Source organism: Cladophialophora yegresii (assembly GCF_000585515.1).
Source record: "Cladophialophora yegresii CBS 114405 chromosome Unknown aczIN-supercont1.1, whole genome shotgun sequence".
In the NCBI taxonomy this organism is placed as follows: Eukaryota; Fungi; Ascomycota; class Eurotiomycetes; order Chaetothyriales; family Herpotrichiellaceae; genus Cladophialophora; species Cladophialophora yegresii.
The window spans coordinates 1,891,555-1,911,127 of record NW_006913045.1 but is presented as its reverse complement, the minus strand read 5'-3'; the positions used below and the strand labels follow the sequence as shown (position 1 = coordinate 1,911,127).

Below are 19,573 nucleotides of genomic sequence, written 5' to 3'. Positions count from 1 at the left end.
TGGCAAGGCCGCTGAGCAGAAGCAACATACCTGGAGCCTGCGTTCCGTGGAGGCCTTGACATACGCCACGGCCTGGCTCGACTTGCGGCTGCTGGAGACATTGCATATATCGATGGTTGAGTCCGCATAATGGGAGATCACGGAGGGAGGCACTCGGGGTCAACGGTTATAAGACACGGCTGACGGGTTGCATGGTATTCCTGTACACTGGCATTCGGAAAGGTGGGGACGATGGGAATCTGCAGGAAACAACATGATGAATTCACCAGTAAGAGATTGCTTGTAAGATGTCGAATGCTCGACCAGCTTGCAGTCAATGCATTTGAGAGTGAATAGCCAGGCATAGCGTCTGATGCACACAATATTCACCGATGTCTTGCGGCTTAGTATGTTCTGAGCTTCTTGTTCTCTTCCACCAACACGTGGCCTTTGATCACCTCCTCTGGTCATCGCCTTCCTAACCCATGCAACTGAACGGGTAAATGGACGTTGCTGATGGCGTTGACTTCGGCCTCATGCAATCCATGGACGTACAAGCTCTGCAGTTCTCCACCTCGGCCGACTGCACCATATCCGGCGGGTCTTACTCACATGTTCACTCGGGAAGGACCAGTTTGATCCTTGTTGACGAGAGGATTGAACCTCAGTAGAGCCTGTTGCAGTGCCCTCGAAGGCCTTCCTTGCTCTAAGATATCTCTGCACGATTCATTGAAATCTGCATCTTGTTCAGAAGCTTTCTCCTTTTGCCAACCACCAAGGCAGGGCTCTTGACTCACGCTCCTTTCTTCGCTCCTACCAACCTGATCCAGCTTCCATGCCAAGATAGAACGGTCCAGCAAAGATGAAGCGCACTAGAGCTGCAAGAGGTCGGAAGGAAATGGCAAGAACGACAGACAGGCAACCCAGTTACCTAATGCGGTTCATTGGCAGTAAGTGACAGCACAGCTTTGTTGACGATATCGAGGCTGGGCATTCGTTGCAGGGACAGAAAACACATCTGGGCCATGGGGTTAAATCGACCAGATTCCCGGATGGACAACTTCTCAGTCGGCCAACGCTACAATTGATTCGGTAAAGGAAGTGGTGATTCTGCAATATGTGGAACTATCTTATCAGCGCGTGCCACCAGATTCTCAGCCCCGTCGAAACTGTGTCGACTTGCAGGGCTCTCTGGTTATGCAGACACTTGGTCGAAGTAAGTGCGCCAATCTTGGGAAATTCCACGACTTCTGTGGATCATGGTGCCCGAGATGTTGCAGGACACACCAGACTAGTTAGTTGGACCAGGAGCTGCACTCAGTAATTTCCATGACGCCTGAGACTTGGTGGTGGTATATATATATCGGTGCTGGATTCGCCGGGACATCTCGACGCCTTGTTCGAGGTCAACGCGGGAGCTGTTCGCATGCGGTATCCCCAGGACAGCGGTATGCGAGCTAAGCAAAGGTGATGTTCGAAAGAACTGGCCTGGGCAGCAAAGAGCACCACGAGCTTGGGCTGGCGTCCCACTGGTATAGTCCTCAACAGAGGTCAAGCCTTTCGGAAGCTCACGACGTAGGGAGTCGAGCAATGTTGCCGACATATCACGCAATCACTGGTGGGTGACTGGAGTGCGGGACACCATGGACGTGCATCTGTCCGGCTGCGCCAACGGCTGTGAGGCCATCGCCACGCCACATCTATCTTGTGCTTCCTAAATCACAGATGGTCGCCTCATTCCAGTCACAAGTTGATTCCTTTCGCTTGAGAGAGGTTGTCGTTCGTCTGTTACATGGTCCATCAAAGAGGGAAGCAACTCCAACCAAGCTACCCATTCCATTGCTGCCGGCACGGAGATAAGCCTACATCCACCAGATCCGACCGCAAATCGATACCTCATTACTATCCAGCCGCAGCTGCAACCGCAGTCTGTCTATCCTCAGACTATCCTCAGTCCATGCTACCTCCCGCCCGACAATCACCATGTCGACATCTGCAGATTCCCGCGAAGGCTTAAGCCCCCCACCCGCTAGTATTCTCGACATCTTTACCGGAGATGAAGACGAGGATGATGACGTCGAAAGTTACCATCCAACGGAGGAACAAAGTACAGATGCCACTGGCTCCCAAGAAGAAGACAGCGATCCTGATTTCACGGGTACATTCGGGGCACACTCAGGACAACTATTTTCTGACATGTCGCAGACGCCCAAGAAACCCTCAATGGCATCGAAATAATATTCGAAGGAGAGGACGATGAGGGGGATGATGACGAGGGAGACAACGAGACCGAAACCGAAGAGAATTCCACCGCAACGGCAACCCGGGCTACTGCACAGGGTTTGTGTCTCTGTTCACCATTCATCGTTCTCCCAGACCTGGCTTATCTTGCTTACCCGTTGGGCTTCAACAGTAACGGCCAACGACATTCGCGGCCTCCTAGGTGCCAGCGCCCCTCTCCGCCAACTCTTTCTCAGCCGCTACCGCCTTCTCGGCCCCAATGGCCGGGACCTCTTCGCCGAAGACGACGATGACGACGAAGACTACTTATACGGTGCCCGCCGACGCCGCAACCGACGTCCAAAACCCCAGGGCGACCGCTTTCCCAAGGTACCCTCTGACGCTGGTAGAGCGCTGATGAACCTTGGCACTTTTGGCTGCAGAGACTCATACCTGGACATTCGACGAAAACGGCGCCAGAACGTGTCCGAGCGCCTTCTCTGGCGAAGATTGGGATTGGAAGCCCGCTCCACAATGAAGCGACAAAACAATCTGATGGCACAGGACCAGGTGCCCGACTCGACGACCGCAGATAAAATAATACACTACGACTCACGGGCTTACAGCGGGCAATTCTCCGACGATGGTAACTTTTTCTTCTCCTGCACCCAGAATTTCAAGGTCAGAATGTACGACACCTCCAATCCCTACGAGTGGAAATACTACAAGACCGTAGACTATCCTTACGGCCAATGGACCATCACCGACGCGACGCTGAGTCCCGATAACAAGTGGCTTGCGTACTCGAGCATTCGACATACTGTTTGTCTGGCGCCCACAGATCCGACCGATCACTCAGAGAACACATTGTTGGACTTCACAAACTTCGCCCCCGGAAGTAGCACGGGGCGGCAGACATACGGGTACATGGGCCGCCACGGCTTCGGAATCTGGTCCTTACGGTTTAGTGGCGACGGGCGTGAGATCGTTGCCGGCACGTCTGATCATTCCGTCGTGGTGTACGATCTGGAGAGACGGCAGAGCACAGTCCAGCTGGCAAACCACGACGATGACGTGAATGCCGTGTGTTTTGGTGACAAGATGTCGCCGCACATCCTTTACTCGGGCAGTGATGATCAGACTCTGCGGGTATGGGACAGACGGTCGATGGCCGACGGCCGGCCTGCAGGAATCTTCGTCGGACACACAGAAGGTCTCACGTACGTAGATTCCAAAGGTGACGGCCGTTATGTCTTGTCGAACGGTAAAGATCAGATGATGAAACTCTGGGACCTGAGGAAGATGATCTCTCCGAATGAGTTCTCGCAAATCAATCTACACAGTTACACGACGAACTTCGACTACCGCTTCAGCACGTATGACTTGGACGACTACGTGCCGAACCCGAAGGATTGCTCTGTCGTTACGTTCCGGGGACACAGTGTGCTGAAGACGCTGATACGGTGCCACTTCTCGCCCCCGGGCTCCAGCAATTCGCGATATGTGTACAGTGGCAGCGAGGATGGTAAGGTGTACATCTGGAACTTGGACGGCACGTTGAAGCAGAAAATCGATGTCTATACGGCGACGAAATACACCAGACCCAGGCACGATGGATCCGAGATGGGCGGGTATGGCTATGAGATGCATGGACACCATGACGCGGCATGGAAGACTTGTGTCCGGGATGCGAGTTGGAGTCCTACGGCGCCGGTTTTGGCTGGTAAGTTCCACATTCCTCCGAGAAACACTCGCACGTGGTGTGAGATATAGGGCTTGGACGCTGACGGCTGGTCATAGCAACGTCCTGGAACGGCTGGGCCATGTCCACTGGCACGGTCTCCCTGCATTCATGGAACGATGGCGCCGAGGACGACGAAGCGTTGCCCGCCATGTCTTCGAACTATAACGCGCGCCTTGACTCCCGCGAGGATTTCAACAGCACGATGCGCCGAGCGAAGAACATCGAACGGGGTGTTAGGAGCGGCTCTACAGATACGAGAAGTCGGACTGGCGGAAGGGGGTTGAGGAGTAGCATTGTGAGACCGGCTAGGTTGGGCGAAGACGGAGGTGGTGGTGGTGGAGGAGGGAGTATCTGGTGACAATCATGGAACGTCGGGGTCGTCGATGTGGCGAGGCGGTTGAGAAGGCGGTTGAGTTTGAGAAGGGGCGCTTGGCCTGAGAATGATGTTGAGGGAGAGGATGGAGCTGGTCCTTCCACGCGATGAGGGATGAATGACGCCAAGGATTTGACACGACGATGATAACGAGGCGAAGATATACATAACGAAAAAAGACATGACCGTAGCATGAAACCAGCTTGAGGAGCAGAGGAGAGGACATCGGACACAAGTTGAGGCCACAATCCCGAGGTATTTAGGGGAAAGAGGAATGACACAGTACTCGAGAAATCTGGTGATGATCCAAGCATTTTGCAAAGCCACTGGCTGGGAGGCATTCCGTCGCCTCTTTCCTGACAAAGCCGAACCGCGTATTGGGTCTGAGACACAAGAACCATGAAGACTCCGCAAGAATGATGTTGAGCGATACCAAATCAACCCTCTCGTGGCTTGCCGAAGTATACCTCTGTGAGTTTCCACGGTGGACTGGAGCTTGTGTCGTCGTACCACTGGTGCCTTTGCCATTTATGAAACTGAGTATTCACAGTGTCTCCATTAATTTTGCATATCCTTCTTGGAAGTCATCGCTGTCGCTGGTCTGGTATAGTAATACAAATTGTGATAGTCGCAGATAGTGGATGGGGATTCGAGCAAGAATCATCTCGGAGAAACCGGAGTGATGGCGGCCACAGCTCCTCGACCGGTGATCATGTCTGCCTCACTTCGTGCCGCGGCCAGGTATTATCCCACTAAGACATTGTTCACCGGTATATGTACTGCAGACAAGGCGGCAGTATTAGTATGGTCCATGCCGAACGTCTTGCGCGAGACCCGATGAAGGCATTCCACTCACTCAGCTTGATGAAGTATCCGATTGCGCCCATGATCAGGAAACCCATTCCTACGGCCTGCGAAATCTTGATGAACTCTCTTCGATCGGCTGTGGATGTCGGAAGTCAGTGGTATTCCTCTAAAGTAGCGGGAATAAGAACTGGGCAGTGGCTAGGATGTCCTTTGCCTTGTCCACTGTGCGACTAGAGTAACGTACGCTTTGTGCATCTGTGGATGAACTGGGTCCCCTCCCTAAAGAATTCCTTGGGCACGTCGGCGATTTCCTGCACTAGATCAGACATCTTGAATGTGTGGGTTTTCTGTGTCGGCTTGAGTAGAGTGGTGCAGTGGCAGGAGCTCCTAGGATAAAAGAGTTGTGGTCGGCTCGTAGTCTAGACAGTAGGTTAGGTGGCATCTGCGCTGCGCTCCTTTTCGAGATGCCTTGGCGGAGCCCAAGCTGCGGCCTCAGCTTCATCTCTGCTTCCCCTGCATTACGACGGGTCTGCGACTTTGTCTCGTTACCATTCCACCTGTGTCGAGTTCTTGTTCAGTAGTCTCCTTGCGCAGGCCACTTTCTACGGCCATCGCCTGTACCAATCCTCCAATTCCAACCTTACTTGCGCTGAACAGACGCCCTCCGTCGGTCTGCACCTCTCTCACCTCAAGCCGAACCAGCCAGCCTCTTCAGCGCAACCAGCCGCAGATTGGGACAAGGGAGCTTGTTCTTCGCATTTAATTCTTCTTCATTTCCTTACTGGTGTTGACACGGCAGAAAAATTGTATCACGAGCATTGGGAAGACAGCTGGCCTGCTTCGTGTATTATGACGCTAAGAAAACACATGTTGACGAGCCGATGAAGTGCGAACTGTGATATCCAGTCCTGTACGTATGTTTTGTTGGGAAACGTCCTTCGGAATCCGGTCACGGCTGTCCTGCGCGTGTGTGGTGAGCTGGTGTTATGGCGCTGCAAAAGACGGGGTTGACCTGGCGTCTCTGGCTTCTACACCCTGTCTCCTACATGTATCCGTGGCTAATTCTGGCATATATGATGCAGAACTGTCCTGATTCTCATGTCTTGTCCATTGACTTCACCTTCTTGTGCATAGATCTTTGGCAGACAGACAATCGACACCTGTTCACAGACCCACTCCTAGCTCTCCGCCACAATGGCTTCTGCAGACGAGGACAACTTTGATATTGACATCTATGGCGACGGAGAAGGCGACATTACTGCCGATGGGACCATGGACTACAAGGCGGGTGATGACGACGACCTCCAATTCAATATAGACACAGACGAAGAAGCACCTCCTCCCAAGGAGTCCCAAGTCAAGACCGAGCTCGAGGAAGAACAACCACCACCACCATCAACCTCCGTCCCTCCACAGCCTCAGCGCAAAGTCGAGGATGACAAGATCAAGAAATCTGAGCCTATTCCTTCCAAGCCCGCTGTCCCGCAACAGGGCGTCAAACGCAAAGAGACCTCGGACGAGAGACCTATCGACCACGGCGCGACCAACGCTTTGATGATCTCCGATTTGCATTGGTGGACCACCGAAGACGACATCCGGGGCTGGGTCAATGATGCAGGGGCCGAAGACGAGTTGAAGGACCTAACGTTCAGCGAACACAAGGTGAACGGCAAGAGCAAGGGGTTGGTGGCGAGGTCATTCCTTTTTTCCCGTACAGTCCTGCTGACCATGCTTCGTAGCCAGGTATACCTAGAGTTCTCGTCCCCTCAAGCATCCACAGCCGCCAGGCATAAGATCGAATCCTTGACCGGCAATCAGCCGAGCTCTCGCAAGCACACCGTTGCCTTCACCAGTGCAACCCAAAATCCTTTTAAGACGTTGCCCAAGGATGCTCCAGCGCGGGCCCGAGACGAGCGACCTGCCAGAGGTGGGAGCTTCAACTCCGGACCTCGTGGCGACTACGGCTTGAATAATCAAGGTTTTCGCGGCGGCCGAGGTGGCAACTTCAACCGTGGCGGCTACAATCAGAACAGCCATTACAACCGCAACTTCTCGCCTCCCATGGGCGGCTACAACAACCAGAACATGGGCTTTCAAGGCACCATGGGCATGGGAAACAACTATGGCGGCTTCAACAACAGAGGCGGTATGATGAATAACAACATGCGTGGCGGTATGGGTGGAATGCGTGGAGGTCGGGGAGGGATGAACACCTTTATGGGCATGGCAGGCGGGATGGGCGTGGGCAATATGGGTATGAACCCTATGATGGCCGGGATGGGTATGGGTGGTACGTTCAACCTTTCGTCAGTATGAAGACCGTGGCTGTTGACACTTTATAGCAGGTTTCCAGGGCAATCAGTTCAACCCCGGCATGTTCAATCAAGGACAAGGATCGAATTTTGGCGGGCAAGGGGATTGGAACCAACATGGGGCGAAACGCCAGCGACAGGAATAGAGCGACTACATTTCCATTTCCGAGGGCGCCCTTCAGCCTGCTGCTCGTACGAGTACCCCAGATCTCGTGCCCTGGCATGCGAGCTTCAGCAGCCACGAGCATCGCTGGCTCATTCGCGTAAGGCTTGACGTGCAATACTCGGCAAGTCCCGACGGGGTGTATCCCCAGGTCTAATCTGGTTGAACAGAGACTGGCGTGTAACGCCTCTATGGTCGTCACTGTCGCCGGCGAATGGGGATCTCGCTGTACGAGTTATAGCTCAGGTTGTTTCACACCGGACTGGTCCACAAGACCCTGGAAACTCTCTCTCACCCTCAGGTACCTCTCAGCCACTTTAGCAATACCGCCGTTGGACCTGCAAGGCGTTGGCAGGTGCAGGATGATGTAATTCTTGCATGATATGGCCTTAAACATGTGGGATCTGCCAGTGGCGAGAGCGGGCAATTCCTCCGTTTGCAGGCTAAGCTGCGGCGCACATGCTGTGCTTCATACAGTCGAGGTCCCCACGAACTCGTGTCGGTCAAGTCCTTCTTTGCAGAGAAAATCATCATTTCGCCCTGCTGGTGCTGTCCTCGGCTAGGTAGTTGGCGGCATCCGCTTTCTTCTTTCCTCTTTCGTAGATATGCATTGAAACCCGCTTCCGAGGCCATGTCATTGGGTGCCCGTGGCTCTGCCACCCGGAACAAACTTCCACCCTGCTCGTCGCATTGTGTGCATGCTTGTACGTACCAGAAAAGCAGGGATAGTCCTTTCCCCTCCATTCTCTCGACTTTTGGGTTTTGGTCGCGCAATCAGTTCCAGTTCTGATTCCGAGCGCGGGAAATAGCCAGCGCGATGCATATTGGCTCCGAGGGTCGGGATTCACTGCGCTGCTGCTGTTGCACACCTCGACCTCAATTCGCCCTCAGCCCAGCCTCAGTCGTGCCTTCAATGCACTTGCGCCTTCTCTCCGCGCCTCCCGAAGCTGTCTCGAGGTCTATCCAATTGTCCATACGCCGCTGCTCGGAAAAGCGCTAAATTATTTCTATCTCACCATGTCCGACCCGAGACAGCAGCGTCGGGGGGATCCTTCTCGTCCACCTACGAGTGCGCCGGGCGAGTCTTCCTCAAGGCTATCTTTCCCGCACACCCCAGCACAGGCCCCCGTGCTCTCAATAGAGACACCAAACCCCACCTCCGACCTCTCTCATCGCCAATCATCCTCGTCAACATCACGCACACCGCTTTCACCTGCCCGGACTCCCCTCTTTCGCGTTCCTCAGTCTCCCCGCGCTGCACCCGGTGGTGGTGGCAACGGCGGCAACGGTGGCAACGGTGGCGGCGAATCGTTGCAGAAACCGGCCAAGGTCGCAATCCCGAGGCTGAAAAGATCCATCGATGCCTCAGGGGAAGATGCTGCGCGGTCCGGAGGACGACACCGTGTCAACCATGCATGCGAACCCTGTCGCCACCGGAAGACTAAGTGCAGTGGCGAGAGACCAGTTTGTAGGCATTGTCAGGATTTCAAAATAACATGCTTCTATGCAGATGGCAAACGAGATAGGGTCAAAAAGTGAGATGATCTGTCCGATCGTGGGACATCCAATGCTAACTGCACCCCAGGCAGTTCGGTACCCTGACGGAAAAAGTGGCAGACTACGAGAAGTTGTTGAAAGAATTGATACCCAGGGTAGACGAAGCCGACGCACGTGGAATCCGAGCGGCACTGGACAAGGTAGATCAGCTCTCCGCCTTCGCTTCTTCTTGATCTCATACTTACTCGTACCAGGAGACAAGTTATGACGCCGACGACACTGCAACAGAAGGCGCCCCCGAGGCAGCATCGGTTCCCACCCTCGATGTCGATGGTGAAGAGGAAGAGTCTGGTGCTGAATCAGAAGCTTCAGCCGGAGCTGGCTCGACAGGTGCTCTCGATAGAACCGATGAGGACTTCACGCGCGAGCAGGCTAGACACACTGGCTTCATGGGAAAGAATTCTGAGATCACCTGGCTTCAACGCTTGAGGGAACAAAACAAGTACGGTGACGTGCAGCAGGATCAACAAGGTAATGCGAAGCAGAAGAGACTCGTCGGCATGTCGGCAGCCTCGCTGACATCCAAACGTCCAGTCGGAGATACTCAGATCCCACTATCCGAGGCAGACTCAGGCTTTACCATCCAGGACTCCAGCTACCATATGGACGACATGTCGATATTCACCTACGACGCTGTCGATACCTACGAATTGCCCCCTCCGGAAATCGCTGACCACCTTTTCAACGCCTACATGCAGAGAGTCCACTCCTCGTTCCCGTTTGTCGGGCGGCTGAATCTCACCAGTCAGTTTCGAAGAGTCATCAGTGGCACTGTACAAAGACCGCCTGAAAAGTGGCTTGCCATCATCAATTTGATCTTTGCCATCGGCGCAAAGTATTCGCACTTGATCAATGCCGACTGGAAAGGCGATGAGCGAGATCATCTCATCTACTTCACTAGAGCACGACTACTGACGATCAACTCTGAGACGATCTTTCAGCACCCAGATTTGCAGATGATTCAGGTGCTCAGTTTGATGTCTTTGTACCTACTGTGCAACAGCCAAATCAATCGGTAAGTGAAGTTCCTACTATCCACAGCACAGGAGCTTACACCAGCAGTGCATGGATGTTGAGCGGGTATGCTCTAAGAGAGGCTGGGGCACTGGGTATGAATATGCGCAACGATAGCAACGAATTGAAAGACTCGCTCAAGGAAGTCCGATATCGACTATGGTGGGCTCTTTACGCTCTGGAGCATCGCCTCTGCAACATGACTGGCAGAGTAAACTGCGTCATGGACGACCATTGCACAACTCCTCTTCCAGTACCTCTGGAGGAAGAACAATTTGACACGGAAGAAGGCCAAAAATTGCTCAGCAAGGTCAGACAGCAAGGGGATCGTGCGCCATCATCCAATTCCCATACGCCTAGTGTCATGTCAACGCCATCAACCGACCGCTCTCGATCGCAGACCAAAGTTGACTCACGTTCACCTTCGATGCCTGGTGGAAATGCCGGCGACTTGGAGTGGGCGAAAGACGTGCAACCAAACGGCTCCCTTTACTTCCTTCACCTGGTGCAGCTGACCCGAGTAACCCAAGCCATCTTCCACAACCTATATAATCCGGCTTCGATTAAGGGAACCTGGTCAGAAATCCAGTCCAAGGTTAAAGACTTGGACGAACGACTTGAGCATTGGTATCGGAAGCTACCACCAGCATTCGCATTCCGTCGGAAGCAGCGAGAACGGGGGTCCTATGAGTACCGCTTGTACCTGGGCTTCTTCTACTACAGCACCAAAATGACAGTCCACCGACCTTGCCTCTGTAGATTGGATCGCAAAATCCCCGGACAGTCAAACAAGTCACTCGAGTTCAATCGCGACTCTGCGGCGGCATGTGTCGAAGCTGCAATGGAGATGTTACAACTCATCCCCGACGAGCCGAATGCTGTTGGTCTAATTCGTGTTGGGCCGTGGTGGAATATCTTGCACTGGCTGGTTCAGTCCACCACTGTTCTGATGCTTGAAATTTCTTTCCGAGCGAACCATATGCCGGAAGAAGCAGAGGCTATTCTGGAGTCGTGCAAGAAAGGGATCCGCTGGCTACACGCCTTGGCAGAGGACAATACCTCAGCGAGACGTGCTTGGGCAATATGCAATCAATTGTTCAAGGAGGCAGCAAAGAAGATTGGGCGCGACGTGGACGATCTGCCGCAAAACCCTCCGGGCAAGCCTGTCCCTCCGACGCAAGACGCTTCTATGTCAGAATTCACCGGAGTCACCGGCCCCATGCCGGGCAACCTCTATGCGACCGCACCGGTGTCAGCGTCCATGTACACCACGATGCCTGATGTGACGAGTTCGCAAGCTTTCGCCGCATTCGACCCGATGATGCGATACGACCAGTACTTCCCGCCAGATATGATGATGAGCGACCCTTCGATGCAGTTCCAGCAGGCCACGGACGCGGAGATTGAGTTTATGAGCAATGCATATCACGATGACCAGGGTCAGGGTCGGCAGTCGGAGAGGGGTGAGTCTAGCCGTGGATCAGGGATGAATTAGCTGCTCAACCCAGAAGGCGGGTCTTAGGCTCGGAATGTGCAGAAGACAAAAGGCTCAGGAGGCAAAAGGAAGAGGGCTGAAACATGCACATACCAACTCGCGGTTCAAGCGGCATTCCACAGATGCGCCCGAGGCGCGACTCGGACAGCAATGCGTGTAATTGAAATGCCCTGCCACTCTGGAAGACTTTGACATGGTGCAATAAAGCCCATCTCGAGTCATTTGTCTTCGCTGGTCAAGTTTTAACAAGTTTAATTTCTACTTACCAAACATACCGACAAGTCATGCAGGTCTTGGCGATCCTCCTCGCCCTGGCGGCACCCATGGCAGCATCACGGAAACATGAAGGGAAAGACCATCTACATCCAGCGCAACGTCGACAAGTGCAAGGACTGGGAGCGCTGGTATCCCCTAGGCCTGCTACGGCAATACTCATAACAGCATCACCTGCGCATTTTACACAAACGCCCACAACAGCAGCCGTCACACCAACGATATCGTCCTACGTTTTCCCGACAACAGTCATCCAGGAACCCGTGGCCACGGTATGCCCTGACACACCAGCTTCATCGGCACTCTTCTCCATCCTCCCTGTATCCTCGTTGGTATCCGCCGTGGCATTAGCGTCCAACGCTACGCGTGGCTCGGCGATCACCACGAACGACACCACCACGAGGTACATCCCCACCCAGGTCAACGCTACGGCATTATTACCGAACGGGAGCACGACTGTGTTCCTGTCTGCTGCGACCACGGCAGCTATTTCGTCCAATACTGGCGACGACGAAACGACCACACCAGCCTCGGTAGCTATTTCGTCCAACACTGATGATGAAACGGCACCGGCACGCATAATCCTGGATAGCAATGGATGCCAAACAGTATACAGCGCCAAGACCACGGCGTGGTGTTCCACCACCATCAAGCCCCCGGGGATGATCGCGGTCTCCGTCACGGATTGCGATCAGTGGGTTACGTTTTCGAGTCAGAGACTCGATGCGTGCGGAACCGAAGCTGCACCAACTGCTGTGCCTACCTCCGTGGCCGCCGCTGATGATGCTGGTGGTCCTCCCAGGCCTGTGGCATATTACCTGGCGCACTGGTACGACCTCGTGCAGGGCGCAATCCCCAATCATGTGCAGGTGCAAAATTGTGTGCAGGGATCGGGGTCGGGATCCATGGCGCCGGCGTCGGAATGGGATTGCGCAACGTCAAGGGAGAGCTGGGACGTGGTGACGGCGACGACAACAAGTACGGGGACCAGCGTGGTCTCGTTTGCCGGGGTAAGTACTCCGTATGCCTGCCTACCACTGTGCCTACGGCAGCTTCAGCAGCTTCAGCCTTAACTCAATTCGCCTTCTCTACCCTACCCTACCCTACCCTCACCTTACCTCACCTTACCTGATCCACCTTAGTACTTTTGTCTTTGGCGGTGCGATCCTGATGCTGTTTGATACTTTTTCTTGTCGTGATCATCATGCTGTTCAGTTACTTTGCTGTCTTGTTGCGATCGTTATGCTGTTGGGTACTTCATCTTCATCTTCATCTTTTGCGATCTCGACGCTGATCCCGACGCTGACCCTTCCTTCTGGAAATAGCCGGCGCTCATGACGGCAGGAACGTACACCCTGACAACAACCCTCTCATTCGAAACAACCCGCACGACGACCGCGGTGCTCATATCGTCGAGTATCGCGCGGCATCGGCTGGGGGAAGGTGGAGACATCGCAAACATTGGCTCATTATCATCAGCACCAGGGCGAGAGCAGACTGTCACCGTGCTAGTCACGATGCCAACGACGAGGACTGTGGCCCTAGAAACGGTGACCCGGACGACCGTTACGGTGAGGCAGACATCGACGTCGACGCTGCTTGTCACGGAGACGAGAACGAGGGTGGGAGTGGGCGCGCAGACGCAGACGCAGACGCAGACGCAGAGCGGAGATGGGGTTTCTGGTATGTCTGGAGACGTGGTTGGCGCGTCTGCGTCTGTGGCGTCTTGACACAGACACAGACACAAGTGTCTGGATATTCAATTTCGATTCCCAGTCAAGCTTGTCAGTGCGGTACAGACGAGACAGGTTCATACTTCCGAGCACCAGCGGGCTGCGATATCTATGCCACCTGTGGCCGGCTGAGAACTGAAGAAAATGCCCAATAGATGTGATATGATCTGATCGATGGTTGTCTATTCTTCTCCGTTTACCGTATCGTACGCTTTCCCCCCAGCCTGCCTATCAACGTCGATACACTCCTGCAGGCCACACAGGTTGAACGCGTCCTTGATGCTCACGCCTGCGCCCACACTCCCACGCGACGAAGTCGTCCCAGTAGTCTTCAACGTCTTCAACTCCTGCGCCACACTCTCGACGACCGCACTGATACATAACCCCGGATAAATGATGACGCGGAACCCCATGCCTCGGGCCTCTTCGATGGTACACTCGGGCGTGACGCCGCCGGGGACGACGTTCAACAGCACGGGCGTTGGCGCCATGCGTCGGCACATCTCGGCCATCTCCTCGTGCGATTGTAGTGCCTCCGGGAACACGACGTCGACGCCGACCTTGATGGCCTCTTGTAGCCGCGCGACGGCTTCCTCGAAGCCGTATGTCTGCCGGGCGTCCGTGCGCGCGATGATCAGCATGTCCGAGTGTAAGTTGTTGCGGGCCGAGACCGCGGCGCGGAGGCGGCTAAGGAAGACGGCCCGGTCGACGATCTGTTTGCCGAGGAGGTGGCCGCACCGTTTTTCTTGGACCTGGGGGTGATCGGATCATGGGCATGTTAGTCCGGCGGATGACACAGTAGGATCGGCCAGAGCGGGACCAGAATGGGGGATTGAAATGAATGGCAATGACAATCCCAAACCCGATTCCCATGCGGAACCGGAACCCGAGTTGGTGCAAAGAGCATATGTAATTGTGCAGGGGCAGTCCAGAAGCAGTATGTAGCAAGGGGCAAAGTCAAAGCAAACGCAAGCAAATCTAACCTGATCCTCGATATGCAACGCTGCGACTCCAGCACGGGCATATTGCGTCACCGTCCTAGTCACCATGATGGGCCCGCCATACCCGGTATCCGCGTCGGCGAGCACTGGCACGGAAGGGTCGAGCGACGCGATCATCTCGGCGTTGGCGCGCATGTCGTTGAGCGTCGCGAGGCCCAGGTCCGCCCACCCTAGGCGTGACATGGATGTGCCTGCGCCGGTCTGGGTACTCGCAGTCAGTAAACAGTGATGCGGTTGGGACGTGGACAGCAACGACCATGGGCGAGCGCGAGTCCTATCGTTGAAATGCGGGAAATGGCCTCCCCACGTACCATGTACAGCGCATCGTAGCCGGCAGCGAGGGCTAACCGGGCGGTCAAGCCGTCGAACACACCGGGGCAGACTACGACTTTGGAGGGGTCGTGGAGCATTTCGCGCAGGCGACTCGCGCCGGTGAGGGGGGAGCAGGCTTTGGGGGTGGCGGTATCCGTATTCCTGGTGGTCGCGCTTGTGAGCGAGGTGGAGGTGTCTGCTGAGCCCATGGTCTGCTATAGAAGTGGTGGTGAAGGACGGAAAAAGGCGTCTGAGATGGACTGCAATCTAGAAGGCCACACTCGGCCTGTTGCTTTATTTCTGGCTCGCTCACTGTCGCTGGCACTTCCTTGGCGATAGATTCTGGATGAGGTCAAAGCATGGGGCGGATACAAAGATATCAAGCATGATCATCGCAGTACAGCTTGGTGTGCAGAGTGTCGATCACGTCGGCGGATAACTTCCAGCATCCGAGGCTGTTACTGTACTGATTGACCGACTGGGGCTACGTACCAACTCCACTTCCGTTCCCGGAAGTGTAGCCTTCGCGTCTCACGACCTCTTTGATGTCTTCTTGCTTGTGTCGGTGACCAAACTGACGCCCGATGGTCGCACATGGCACCAACTCCGGAGATGACGAGGCACATTGGCGAACGTAGAAATCTCGAGTATCGATCAAGGTCGGGGTGTATGTCAGTGGTGAACAGAAGCATAAACCGGGGTTTGGGAGCGATTCTGTAGTGAAGAGGTTTTCCCGATGAGAACAACAGCATCATCGAAGGGTCTAAGTTGAATGAGTACCACAGCACCGCGCCGTTGCACTCCCGGTTGGGCTTGCTCCCGGTTATGTGCAGCGTCGAGTCAGAGTCTTCGAGAAAGACATTCTCGGGCTATATCTTTCTCATGGCTATTGCTATGGGATGTGAAGTTAGTCCTCGTGCTGGAGCCCCTTTGCACGCCGCCGACCTGTTGTTAAGAGGTCGGCGTAGCGCTGCCGTGCAGGACAAGAGCCTTCTGCCTTCGGCTTCGGTAAAATATGGGCGAGCTTTGCCATACGCGTGAAGGTACACGCTGGGGTGATCGCTTTGCATGGCGCGCTGGACTGTCTTGAGATGCTGCAGAGCTTAGTACACTGAGTTGTTCTCATCAGAGAATCTATCTAAGCTAGGAGTTGTGACGACGAGCACAGTAGGTCCATGTTCGAGCATGGGAGCTGGACAGCTCTTGCGACAAACCACTCTCGTATACTGCTGCTGAAATGAGCATTCAACACGCCACCACCGCGCAGCTGGTTGATGTAGAAGTCCTCATGGCTCAGTTCGAAGCGGACAAGTTAAGTCCTTCCCTATTGAGAGAGCTGATGGACAAGAGCCACCGAAGGCACCACAACGAGTTCGACGTTAATAGGGAGACAGGATAGACGGCTGTAGTCCTTGGTAGATCTGTTGACGGGCAAAAGGTGAGGACCCTTATCCGTGGGCCGAAGGGTGTTATGCTGCCTGCGCCTGAGAGTGATGTCGTGCAGCCGTGGAGGATGCTCGTCAGAGATGTTCTTGTTGACAAGAGGAGGAATGACGTCCAGAAGTGCGTCCATGCATGATCTAGAAAGATTGACCGTTGTGAAGGAGCTTGCGAGCCCATTGGACTGCACCGTGTAGTGTTCTATCGCTGTATGGTGCATGATTGTCTGCACGCAAGAAAAAATTGAGAAAGTAGGGTAGTCTCAATTGGCGCCATTTCTTCACATGGTTGATGCCGTGTCCCTGACCTGGCGCTGGTCCTCACCAAGGTAGTCCCATCGATACACTTACCAAAACGTGCTGCATCTGTGTTTCCACCGTGCGTGCACACGGTAGCGCTCATTCGCAGAGTCGAGTCATGACACCTTCTCGCGCCCATCCAAATTCGTAGGAAGTCTTGTCTTAGCATTCGTAGCCTTGGGAAGATTTGAATGGCGGATGGGTGACGGAAGGCTGTTACATTCGCAGAGTCGATCTGTCTAGTCACAGGAGGTACCATGAAGGCAAGGCGTCTCTGCGAGTGACCTCGTAGGACCTAACTAGACCATTCCAAATCGAATTCCCGTGTCGTACGGAGTCATCAACGGGCGTGCAGCTATCGTGCACTTTGGGTAACTCGATCTGCCAGCTGCTGTCATCAGCCGAAATCCGGACAGCGCAGATCCGGACGGAAATGGAAACCGAATATCAACGCTGTTTCACAGCGGCTCAACCCGGGGACGTGTGTGCTGCGACCCGACTGTGTGGGAAGCATTATCGCGACAAGATGGATCAGCCCGGCTCCCGGCTCCGAGGCCTTGAGGCTGGAGACGTGCTTGTGCAGTGAGACCTAGCTCGTTGGTTTCGGCAACGACCCAACAAATTCTTAGGCCGTAAACGCACGACAAGTTTCTATGAAGTAGCCGGATGTCTTTGAGGCGATCATCCTGGAAGCCCTGTCGTCAACAAATGCTGACGGGCGCGTCACGTCTGGCGGGAAGTGGACGCATCGCGGACCTGGCGGCAAGTGGGCGCTGCAGGGCACTGAGCAAGTGAGGACCGTGTACCCCGTACCCCCTGCACCTACCTGGACCGGAGCTACGCCTGATCGAGGGGCTGACAAGATAATTTCCGAGACCAAAGTGCTGGATGCGGCCGTGTGCTGGGCGACACATGGTAACCAGGCCTAAAATGGATCCCCGGGCGCCAGTACGGAGTACCTCGTAGCCACCAGATCACTGGACGAGCCCTGCCGGCTCTGCTCGTTGATCGAAGTGTCATCACCCTGACTGATTTTGTTAGCCCCTCGCGAAGACCGTTGGTATGATATTGTCCCCACACGGATGATCCATGGTTGAATTCATGCTGGTTTGGTTTAATGGGCATCCAGCGTACGGTAGGACTACTGTGTGGTGTCCTCTAAAGTACCCGCTACCAGCCAACGCTGATTATCTGGAAATGACTCTTCCAGAGAGATTTTGAACACCGCTAGTGCAGAACTTTTGTTCGGCCTGCAGTTGGACGTTGACGTGCAATAGTACAAGTGCATTGTGCGACATGTCAGATCGGACCCCTCAAAGTGGCTCAACCTGACTTCGACGGAAGGCAGCATGGTCAAAGCAATCGCGTTGAGAGGCTGAAGCGGATATTCCCAACCACATGGCTCATCAGCAGAATTGATCGAGGACAGGGCCTCGCATTTTCTCAACATCAAGCCAATCGGGCGATCAGACAAGGGCTCTTGTTCATGACTGGCCAGCGGATGCGGAAGCTATCATCGAAATTCTAACACCCTCGAAAAGGCTGAGGTGAAGGTGAGTTATGCGGCATGTCCCTTGTGTAGCGCTTTTTAAAGCAGCATGCGGCCCATCGATTAGCCGTCTATCGAGAAGAAGCAAGCGTGGTTCGTAATTGTGCGAGGCCCCATCCTGGGCTTGTGAGGTGGTCACATACTGTGTAACTGAAATTCACACTAGGACAGCACCGCGGCCGTAGCTTTGCTTTCTGGGCGATGATTGAGATACCGGTGTCTTTCTGACTGCGATTCATGCGGGAACAGACAGGAGACTCCGCTTCCTCTTGCTGGGATACATGGAAGCGCGGTGAGTGCAGCAAGATAAAGTTCTCATGTTTGCTTTACTCCGTGTTCCTGCGGAATACCAGGGCCGGCGGGCCGAGGGTATGAGGGAAGTACATCACGCTTCTAGCTGCATTCTAGGTAGAAACACTAGCACGAAGAGACAAGCCGGGGAAGGGAGGATGCAATTTTGCGGAAGCGTCTGGAATTGTGGACACCGAGCATCCATACCAGGAACGAATGTCGGTTAGTAAATGACGGCGCGTCTGATCATCTCAATGTGATTTGATGGGAGTTTGGGGTTTGTACGGAATACTGGGTCTGCATTCGGCAGGCAGGAAAACGGAGACTGACTCGATGACAGCCCTAGTGAACTGTTGCGGTGGCTGAGCGTGATGGGCAGAAAGTTCCGTTGCCATGCTGTGGGAAGTGGAAGCTGTTACATTTGAACTCAGAGAAATGAAGACACTTTACCTACCCAAGCCGGAAGCAGCAGGCATACACGATGAGTCTTGATGGTCGCGGAGGCCGCTTTGTTGCCTGACAGTTGGCTATTCTAGATGAGTGCGGTGACACGACCCGAGATTCTCGACGCTGTGGCTAATGATGGATGGGTTCCATGCGAGGATGTGAGCAAGAGCCGATTTCATCTGGTTGGCTCCGGGCGACGATTGACGTGCAGGCCGACATATGCCGGTAGCATCATGCATGACTATATCGGATGTCAGTGGTCTGTCAAAGATCGGGCGGCGACGCATGGCAGCAGCACGACTCAAAAGGATGGGACGGGGACAATTTGAACTGATGCGGAGAAAGAGCAGCTCATTCGGGAGAGAAACGCAGCAGAGGCGTGAGACCTGGGAAGGTGATGAGCTTCGTCTGATCGACGCTTGTGCAGGTACCAGGCAGCTTGTGCCGGCAGGGACCCGGGGCCAACTCAAATGGTGTCCACCGTGCCAGGTTGTCGGGGCATCACGCCAATGCAAGCCACAGCAGCATCAAGGGGACCCACCCACTCAACGGCCAGCGGATGCG

General features: G+C 54.5%; 6 protein-coding genes across 6 annotated transcripts; 4 read left to right on the top strand and 2 right to left on the bottom strand.

Annotated features, from left to right (window-relative positions):
• Positions 1-1,962: 1,962 nt before the first annotated feature.
• On the top strand, positions 1,963-4,301 carry A1O7_00673 (uncharacterized protein; the record flags this gene model as incomplete). Its single annotated transcript, XM_007754714.1, has 4 exons — positions 1,963-2,137; positions 2,185-2,319; positions 2,393-3,922; positions 4,000-4,301. 4 exons carry the CDS (start codon positions 1,963-1,965, stop codon positions 4,299-4,301), a joined length of 2,142 nt encoding a protein of 713 aa, XP_007752904.1.
• A 779-nt stretch (positions 4,302-5,080) lies between these two features.
• A1O7_00672 (protein transporter SEC61 subunit gamma) lies at positions 5,081-5,452 on the bottom strand (the record flags this gene model as incomplete). Its single annotated transcript, XM_007754713.1, has 2 exons — positions 5,081-5,259; positions 5,368-5,452. The coding sequence occupies 2 exons, from the start codon at positions 5,450-5,452 to the stop codon at positions 5,081-5,083; spliced, it is 264 nt and encodes an 87-aa protein (XP_007752903.1).
• An 865-nt stretch (positions 5,453-6,317) lies between these two features.
• On the top strand, positions 6,318-7,581 carry A1O7_00671 (uncharacterized protein; the record flags this gene model as incomplete). The annotated part of the gene is made up of 3 exons (XM_007754712.1): positions 6,318-6,805; positions 6,863-7,413; positions 7,469-7,581. The coding sequence occupies 3 exons, from the start codon at positions 6,318-6,320 to the stop codon at positions 7,579-7,581; spliced, it is 1,152 nt and encodes a 383-aa protein (XP_007752902.1).
• A 1,034-nt stretch (positions 7,582-8,615) lies between these two features.
• Positions 8,616-11,664, top strand: A1O7_00670 (uncharacterized protein; the record flags this gene model as incomplete). The annotated part of the gene is made up of 4 exons (XM_007754711.1): positions 8,616-9,133; positions 9,184-9,295; positions 9,353-10,170; positions 10,218-11,664. The coding sequence occupies 4 exons, from the start codon at positions 8,616-8,618 to the stop codon at positions 11,662-11,664; spliced, it is 2,895 nt and encodes a 964-aa protein (XP_007752901.1).
• Positions 11,665-11,948: 284 nt separating this feature from the next.
• Positions 11,949-13,667, top strand: A1O7_00669 (uncharacterized protein; the record flags this gene model as incomplete). Its single annotated transcript, XM_007754710.1, has 2 exons — positions 11,949-12,947; positions 13,263-13,667. 2 exons carry the CDS (start codon positions 11,949-11,951, stop codon positions 13,665-13,667), a joined length of 1,404 nt encoding a protein of 467 aa, XP_007752900.1.
• Positions 13,668-13,852: 185 nt separating this feature from the next.
• A1O7_00668 (methylisocitrate lyase) lies at positions 13,853-15,192 on the bottom strand (the record flags this gene model as incomplete). The annotated part of the gene is made up of 3 exons (XM_007754709.1): positions 13,853-14,422; positions 14,654-14,872; positions 14,983-15,192. 3 exons carry the CDS (start codon positions 15,190-15,192, stop codon positions 13,853-13,855), a joined length of 999 nt encoding a protein of 332 aa, XP_007752899.1.
• Positions 15,193-19,573: the final 4,381 nt, after the last annotated feature.